This window comes from Oratosquilla oratoria, chromosome 35, assembly GCF_046742065.1.
Source record: "Oratosquilla oratoria isolate Oo_2021 chromosome 35, ASM4674206v1, whole genome shotgun sequence".
Lineage (NCBI taxonomy): Eukaryota > Metazoa > Arthropoda > Malacostraca > Stomatopoda > Squillidae > Oratosquilla > Oratosquilla oratoria.
In genome coordinates this window covers 4,419,648-4,429,578 of record NC_134811.1, presented here as the reverse complement: position 1 = coordinate 4,429,578, position 9,931 = coordinate 4,419,648, and the positions used below count along the sequence as shown (strand labels likewise).

Below are 9,931 nucleotides of genomic sequence, written 5' to 3'. Positions count from 1 at the left end.
TTTATTTGTATATCTGTGTTTGTTTGTTTCTTTGTTTATTTATATTTATATATTTATTCATTTCCTTGTTTATTTATCTATTTAATTACTCATATATATATATATATATATATATTTATATACATATATATATATGTATATATATATATATATATATATATATATGTATGTATATACATATATATATATATATATATGTATATATACTTATCTATTTACTTATTAATTTATTAGTTTATCTAAGTAACTATCAATTCATTTATCCATTCATTTACTTGACTATTTATTTATTCGTTTATTTATTTATTTATTTATTCATTTATCTATCTATTTATTTGTCTATTATCTATTTAGCCATTTATTTATTTATTTATTTGTCTATCATCTATTTAGTCATTTCTTTACTTATTTACTTGTTTATTTATCTACCTTGATTAATCAAATTATCTAATTATTCGTTTCCATTTCATCATTTGTCAACTGCAGAACGTAGACGATCTACCCAGTTTATCTATGAAGTTTATTTATTGTCATGAAGGATAAAAGAACTTAATTATTTATTAATCTATTACCTATCTATCTATTTATTTATTTATTTATTAGCTATTTATCTACTTACTTATTCATTTATTTTTATCTATTCATTTATTTGTTTATTTATCTATTTATTTATTTATTTATTTATTTATCGTGCAAACGGTAACATCATTTTATGTAGTATTTGACAAGAAAATTAGATTGAATGACATTAGAACGGAATATGTTTTATATTTTTTTTTAGGAAAGAGTGCGAGAGGGGAATTTCATTACGATGATTCTTCTACCCAGATTAAAACATACTTATGAGTGTAATATTTTATTATTTCATCTTGCATGTCTGTATGTACAGTATATGCATGCGTACGTGTTTCTATATGCGCGTGTGTGTGTGTGTGTGTGTGTGTGTGTGTGTGTGTGTGTGTGTGTGTGTGTGTGTGTGTGTGTGTGTGTGTGTGTGTGTGTGTGCGTGTGTGCGTGTGTGTGTGTGTATGTAGGGTATAAGTTACTGTACATGCATTCATCATATGACTACTGAATTCAGTCAAAACTTTGGAAATTTCACTGAGCTCCCACAGACAAGTCATGCAACATATAATACTAATTTCCACAAAAAGAGAATAATTTTTATTTTCTAGTTTCATTCTCCTTTGCCATCCCTGTAACTCAATTTTTTACTTTCTTATATTCTATTTTTTTTTTTCTTTACGCCTTGTGACGAGAGACAGGAACACCGATGCAGCGTTCCCTTATGTGTCCTAAAATGGAGAGAAACAAGGAAACTACCAGAGCTGGGCGCGGTCCTCTGTGCGTTCCTAGGTGCGTTCCGCTTAAACTTGGCCGCGGTTAGTGCTCCCAGACTATTAAAGCAATATAGGTGCCGGTATAGTATGTGGCCTACCTTTTGGATGTGGCCTCCGAATTTTTTCTTTGGTATAGTATGTGGTCTACCGAACTTTTATTTCTGTATGAACTTGTCTCTTAAGCTTTAATAGTTTTGGAGCGCTAATCGGGGTCAAAATAAAGCGGAACACACTGAGGAACGCACCTAGGAATGCACTGAGGAACTCATTTAGTAACGCACCGTGGAACGCACACAGTAACGCACCAAGAAACGCGCCCAGCTGTGGAAATTATGAACCCTCTCTTTTCGTATTTTTCCCCCCACAAAGAATCAGGGTAAATGATATCTTCTGTCTCGTCCACCCGCTTTCTGACACTGTAACATTACTGGAATTGTCTACCTATTGCAGGGAGTGCTTATGATCTAACATTTCGAGGAGTTATTCCTCGAAATGAGACTCTTGGGTGTAGGGAAGCCACACAAGACGAAGTATATCCGAACCGTCTTCCCTGTATACCTGGAGAACCAGAGCTCTACTGCGCGTCGAACGTGACGGTCGGAACTTTTTGTGTCTGTCGAGAAGACTTCTGCAACGCTTCTTCAGTCCCCAGCAAAGTTTCGCCTTTCGTCTACTTCGCACTTGTGTCGTTAGTCTTGTGTTTCAAGAATTTCTTTCAGTTTTGAGTTGTGCTCCCTGGGGACGATTTTATAAAAGATTCTGACTCCTAAGTGTAGACATAAATCTTCTAAATGGCGCGAATTTTTTTTACCTAAATTCCTATGTCGGCGACCTACATGCTTATGCCTAAACGTAACTTCGATATTATGGACGGATGATTTAGGTAAAATTTCCACCTTTTTGAAGATTTATGTCTAGACTTAGGGGTTAGGATGTTTCTGACTCCTAAGTGTAGACATAAATCTTCTAAATGGCGCGAGATTTTTAACCTAAATCCCTATGTCGGTGACCTAAATGCTTATGTCTAGACGTAACCTCGATATTATGGACAGATTATTTGGGTAAAATTTCCACCTTTTTGAAGATTTATGTCCAGACTTAGGAGTTAGGATGTTTTATTAAAGTGAGGGAAGTAGCCTGGTAACATTTTAGATCCAAATGTAGTTTTCTTTTTTTATCTAAACAAATTGTTTCCCATGAAAACATCGAAACTGTTGATAGCATAATTATGTGATGTGATTATAAATAAATACACTTTATTACTTCAGAATCTATGTTCTTTTACTTTTGTGGCAATTTGAGAAATCACAATTATTACATTATTTTACTTTATGTATCATCATCATCATCATTATAATTACTATTATTATTATTATTATTATTATCATTATTATTATTATCATTATTATTATTATTATTATTATTACTGTATTGTTATTATTACTGTATTAATATCATTTTACTTATTTATTTATTTATCAATTTATTTATTTATTTATTCATTTATTTTGGAAACATCACTCTTTAGCATCAGCGAGGGCACAACTGGAGTTTGTGGCTTTCACAGAAGACATGTGTTCCATGGACTACGTAAGTGATGCTCAATCAGGAATAAATACATTTTAAAATGTAGCACAAAAGAAGGTGGTTTACATACGGGGCATCGCGAGCAGACTCTTCGGTAGGCGTGGCTTGGACGGCTTGTCTGAGGAAAACGAGTTTCAGTCGGGTAACCGTCTTCTTCGAGAGCATCGCTTGCCACCAAATATGTAGCAGGTAGTGCTGGGCAAATACCGCTAATTTCAATACCGGAATTACCGGTAAACAACAATGTCGTTACCGGAATTACCGGTAATTTACCGGTAAAAGACTCGTGAGGTAGTAGTGACGTCCCAAGTTCGAGTCGCCTTTATGACTTAAATCTAAACAAATTTCATCCTACTATGGTGTGTAGTCACAAGTTTTGTAACGTCGTAACTATAAAAATCCTGCGCTCCGAGTCGTTACTCCAACTCTCGTGGGCGGGGAGTAGGGAGGGGGTGCGTGTAAGGTCACAGCATTACCTCCTCTCCCTCAGTGCATATTAGGCCTACGCACCAATCCCCCCCTCCCCCTCTCACACCCCACTTCCGTCTCTATGTAAGTGCAATTTCATACAAAGAATATATTTTTCACATAGAAACACAATTTCATAAAAGAAAAATAATTACATGCATCATTTTTACACATTACACATAAAAATTCATTTCCAAAATCACCCATTTTTCATTTAGTCAGGACAAAGTTTTTTTGTACAATTGAGGTTTTAAAGGTTTTGTGCGAGATGAATTGACATACGTAGGTCATTTTCATAATGTTTTTTTTTACCAAGTTCCTCTTATATTAGGCTCAGGAACACAATCTCAACCCTTTGAATTTCTGTCAAAGTTTTTTTCAATTGTTCATAGTTGCCATTTTTTATATTGGAATAACGTTAATTTTGTATTAGCAGGACTCTACGATCCCTATATTTATATTATAGTACCTTTAAATGGACAAAAAACACACGCATATGTTTTATTTTAATTTTTTATTCTGTGCATCCATTTGGATACATGCCCACCGGAACATAGGCTGACTAATCGAATACGTACATTTTGCACTGAACCTCTGCGGGCCGAGATGCGAACAAAACGATCTAGCACGACTGTTAATTTTCATATTCGAATACGTACATTTCGTACTGTGCATCTGTGGGCCGAGAAGGGAGCAGGACGATCTAGCACGTTGAATACGTTCCTGTTAATTTTCATCCTACGTAGGGCCGTCAGTACTGTCACTCAGTACCACCAAGCCGAAACGTGCTTACCGCTCTCTGAGTATTATGGGATAGCTTATCGGTTAACGGAGCCTAAACGGTAGCAGATTTTTTGCTGGTAAGCTACCGTCAAGGTTGTTACCGATAAAACCCGTAACTACCGGTAGCTGCCCACCACTACCGTCACTCAGTACCACCAAGCCGAGACGTGCTTACCGCTCCACGAGTGTTTGGTATAGCTTATCGGTTAACGGAACCTTAACGGTAGCAGAATTATTGCCGGTAAGCTACCGTCAAGGCTGTTACCGATAAAACCGGTAACTTTACCGGTAGCTGCCCACCACTAGTAGCAGGTTTGATACATATATGGGGACTTAGCGGGTGATGTAAAGTCTCCGTTGGATTTTGTATTTATTGAGGTAGACTTCCGATATTCACAGCTCTAAGGAAAGATATCATCTAGTGAGTTAGAGAAGAGAGTGTTCTCAGCCTCTCTTTCTACCAGGGCTGTGGAGTCGGAGTCGGAGTCGAAGTCATGGAGTCGGAGTCGGAAGCAATTATGGTCACTGGAGTCGGAGTCGGAAGCAATTACGGTGTCACTGGAACCTAGAAAGTTTCTAGGTCCCTGATACCATGGAACCTTGATCAAATATACGTTTTTCTTGTTGAAACTTTTACAAGTACACAAACGCAAAATATCTTAGAGGTTATAGTCTGCGTCTGCATTCTTGAAATTATGAAATATTTTTTTTTCTTGTTGAAACTTTTACAAGTATACCGACGCAGAATAGTTTAGAAGTTGTAGTCTGCGTCTGTGGTCACGTGGGGAGAATGGATGAAGAGAGAATTGCAAAGAAAAGATGGAACTGGAGACCAGAAGGTAGCAGATCTAGAGGTAGACCAAAGAAAAGAGGGAAAGATGGCGTTGAAGAAATCCTAGAGGCAAATGGATTAGGAAAAATAGAGGATTTGAGGGAAGAAGGAAGCTTTGAGAGGACAATCTGGAGAAGTGTGCTGGCCCGACTGAGCCTGAGAGCCTACATGGGAGCAGAAGTAAGAAGTAAGAAGTAAGTCTGCGTCTGTATTCTTGAAAAAGCTTCATCATACGAGACGTTGTACATTTGATGAAGGTACTCTCCTCAAATGATGTCAACTTTGACCAGGAATAAATTTAATTCGCAAGGGCAGACAATTTGATGGAGGGTAAACATATTACACCCGAAAAAAATTCTATTAATTCTGCAATACGCTTTTCTTGGTAAAAAGTTTAAATTCTGCAGAACTTATATAATATTTTTCTATTACTTCTCCCCCCCCCCTCCCTGTATGATTGCTACGTACATTAAGCCAGCGGGAGTAATTGACAGAAGAAAAGCTGAGAATCCCGGTCTTAAAATGTCGATAAAAAATAGTGTTCCATACATACATACATACATACATACATACATACATACATACATACATACGAACATACATACGTACATACATATATATATATATATATATATATATATATATATATATATATATATATATATATATATATTGTGTGGGGGGGTTTGTGGGTGCGCGTGTGTGCACATAAGTTTATCAATAACGAAAAAATGTGATACCTTCAACTTTAGCCCTACCTTTAATACACGCAGGCAGCTGTCGATACTTAAAATTGATACATTGCAAAGCCCATCAGTTCACTGAAGGGGAAACCCCAAGGGGTTGGCACTCGATCTTCAGACCGAACTTCAAATATCTATCACCTGAATTTTACTACTTCACCTTAGGAGACATGAAAACCGGGGATTGATCACCTCCTCCTGTAAGCAGATGACATAGAAACCCTCACGACATTTTTCCTTTTCTTTTTCTTCCTTTTTCTCAACTCCTAAATCCCCCAGAAACACTATAAAATAATATGAAAATAACAATGATAATAATACCTTGGTTAGAAACAAAAGAAAAAAGAAAAACAAATATTAGTACATATCATCATACTTGGCGAAATAAAATTTAGTTCATTACATGTACATACAAGACATTCTTATAGATGTATACGTAAAATGAAGAGTTCAAAGTAAAGCTTACTACTATACAAATAACCGTTCCTTCCAGGTTTCAAATCCTGGTTATAGACTTGCACCTCGTACATATAACGCTAACTGGCAACTACACACCAAACTCGAGTCGTTCGAAAACTGAAATCTCAACCTGCTTACATACAAAGAAGAGCATACCGACAGGAGACCTTTTGGTCCATAACTAGATCGTATGCGAAAAAATATAATAATGATAAATAAACAAACAAATAAATAAATGAATATGAATAACAATAATATAAATAATGATAAATTAAATAAATAGATAAATAGGTCAAGTTGAATAATAAACAAACAAGTAAATAGTAAATAATAATAAATGGACAGATATATAACAATGAATAATAATCAAATAATTAATAACAAACAAACAGACAAATAATAACAAACAAATAAACAAATAATATAAAATAAATGGTAGGCATTACAGCATCTTGCTTAGGTGTTTATCTAAACGAATCTAAAGCTTCGAACTGAACTACATTACACTGCCTCTGCAGGAAGTTTATTCCATTCATTAACTACACGGCTGGCGAAGTTGTTTCTACCCACTTCCAAATTAAATATATTTCCTGATAGTTTGAGACCATTATTTCTTGTCTAATTCTCATTCAGTGTGAACATTTTGTCACATTTGATGTCTATTTCCTATAGAATCTTAAAGTCTGAAGAACTGTATCAAGTCACCTCTGAGTCTACACTTTTTTAGGCTAGTAGGCCTATGTAGGCCTGCGGTACCAGTTCTTCATTATTTGGTCTTAGTTTTGCTCTGTGGGAAGTCAGGATAGTCGACTGATAATTCGTAGCTGAACCTCTGTTCTTCGTTTTTACATGAAAGGTTAAATTTCTTTTTCTAAGTCCGTCACTGAAACTGACAACAGAACCTCGCTCTCAGGAAGCCTGTTCCAAATATTCACAACTCTTTTACAGACTGAGCGTTGCCTTATATCAACTTGCACTTGTTTATAAATCTAGAGTGCTAAAAGACCTTCTCATAAGTCCCACTGGTCTATTAACATTTGTATTTTTATCTATTTTTGCTGCCAGATGTTCTTTAAAGTTTATTACCACCTCCAAATTCTGTTTTTCAGATATCCTGTCATTTTGTATTTTTCTTAATATATGCCCTCCTTGTTCTCATATAGCCTGACTATATTTTGAGTCAAACTTTAACAACCACCGCTCATATAATTCTGATGCGTTCTTCAGATTTTTTCATGTTGTTGCAATCACTTTTGTTGTCAGTATTTAAAACACCTTGGTATCATCCACTGATCATCTTACACTATAACGACGCTTTCCTTTTTTACAAGGATTCTGTTTTGTTTTGTTTTGTTTTTTACTCAAAAATGCGTTCATCCTGCCCAAATGATCTCCAGTGATATTATTTTATTTTTCTAGCAGTCTATCATGTGATACAGCATCAGATGCTTTTATAGAGTCATAATAAGCCACATCTATAACATTTCCATCGTCTATATATATTTTTCTCAATGCATTTAAAACCTTATTAAATTGAAGAATGTTGATCTTGCAAAAATACATTTTTTTCACTAAACAGATTATGTTTTTAACGTGTACTTATCTACCAATACAGATTCCGAACTGGTTGATAACACTATATAACAATGAAAAAAAAAACGGAAATGAGACTATCCTTTTCTAGAGTTATTTTTTGCGTAGATCACGAATATAACATCCGTTTCTTTCTGTAAACTTCTTATACTTACACATTCACTAAACCATCATCGTCATAAGATAAAGGATTCGCTAAACTTTACTTTTCTTCTCTCCTGAGTTTTATGTCAAGCACATGCTGTATGAAATAATAGTCTCGAACCTTCTAACAAAAGTAATTTTTTAGTGTATTCTTTCTTGAACGAACTGAACAGGATTACCTCCTGTATGGCAAGTTTAAGTCGTCTTTTACTGCTTTGTTTTTTTAGTTGCCATCACAAATAATCTACATTAATTCTAAAAACAGTTTTATTACTGTAATTCTATTACTATTATTACAGTTCTATTACTGTAATTCTATTACTATTATTACAGTTCTATTACTGTAATTCTATTACTACTTCTGTAATTGGTTACAGCAAAATACTTAGCATTTTTATTGTTCATATTCATATACATAAAGAAAAGTAAAAATCAAGGATATCTTACGAAACACCTTGCATAACATACATTAAAGTACCTCTTTCTTCATCATTACTATACATATATTTTCTAGTAATCCTTTCATCATATAATCAGCAAAAGTTCTTTCAAGTCGACAAAACATCGTTTTAACTTAAAAAACGCAATGATATATGGTGAGTGTTCCTCAAGTTTGTTTCATTTGATCAAATTAATAATTTGTGTAAGTGTCTACATCACATTACATGATACTGAGGACATTAGTATCAACGACCTTATGCCATGAACCAAGGCTGACATCTTCTGCCTCAAATTCAGTACTGAGTAATATCTAAGGACTTTCATCGGCTATCGTTTATTTCTGTTGCAGTCTGTTGCAATGTTCCCATCTCTCTTCACCTTTATTCAGTTAAGTTTCTATGGATACCCTTGGACCACACGAAAAAAAAATTCAATTCTTTTTCCATTGTAGTGTTTGTCTTTTCGAGTGTCATGATTGAATTCTCTATACATATTTCTTTCTTCGGGTTGCCCGTGATTTGTCTTTACTTAGTTGTGAATAACTGTGAATAAAAACGCTTGGTCTCAGCTAAAACAAAATATTTCGTTGTGACGAATTTGCGACCGCGTGCTAGAGTTTATCATATATCCCTGTCTAGCATGGAAAATTTTCTCAAAATCGAAAAAATATTGTCTGTTATATTAGCCTCAACAAATCCCTATTGCCTAATATTCTCACTCATAATGTTACGTGGTTCAGATAAATTGATGATATTTTATGTATTTGGCCTGTTAATAATGATCCGTCAAATTTCCCGTCTAATCTTAACTCCCTAGTCCCATATATCAACTCTATCAATTTCACTATGGAAATAGAACGAAATAATCATTTACCTTTCCTTGATGTATTGATTTATAAGCGAAAGGTATTTCAAATTTGATGTTTATAGAAAACCCACTAATGTTTTTTTCATATTTTCACTTTTATTCTTCTCATCATTACAGGACAAAGATGTCTGTGTTAGCATCAATGTACCAAAGAGCTTCGCATTTAAAGCCCGGAGTTTTTTGGATAATAAATTCTTAAGAATATTGACATTGTTTCAAATTAAAATATCCTAAGTACCTCATTGAGACTTCTCAAAAATGGCTAGGAAGTCTTATTTTGAGGATAAAACCAGTAAAACTTTAATTCTAAAACATACATGTTTTTCTTTATTATCATAAATTCATCAAATTATCTCACATTCTTAAGAATTTCAACATTCAATTAGTTTTTTAAAAACACCAAAACAGTGAAAAATCTTTTAATTAGAAATTTGCAGGAAAACTAGGAAGTTTGTGTATATTCAGTTCCATATAAAGATTTCAACAAATGTTATAATAGTCAGACTGAAGAAGAATTAATTGTAAGATTAAAACAAGAGAAGTACAGCGTCAGAAGTGGGCAAATGTCCAACACGTTATTTGTTCATTTAAGGGATTTCAACCATTGTAGTGATTGGGAGGGTGCTAAAGTAATTGTTGAAAGTAAATCACAATTGAATAGAAATGTCCTAGAG

General features: G+C 34.3%; 1 protein-coding gene across 2 annotated transcripts in view; it reads left to right on the top strand.

The window, feature by feature from the left end:
- LOC143018483 (uncharacterized) overlaps positions 1-9,439 on the top strand; it is a 13,829-nt gene extending 4,390 nt beyond the window's left edge. Inside the window, exon 4 of one of the 2 annotated variants that reach the window (XM_076173856.1) lies at positions 9,375-9,439. In XM_076173856.1, coding sequence (XP_076029971.1) covers positions 9,375-9,394 — 20 coding nt within the window. In that variant the 3' untranslated portion in view covers positions 9,395-9,439. Of the gene's footprint in view, positions 1-1,790; positions 2,611-9,374 lie in introns of those variants that run through there. The other variant, XM_076173855.1, reaches the window with a different exon arrangement.
- Positions 9,440-9,931: the final 492 nt, after the last annotated feature.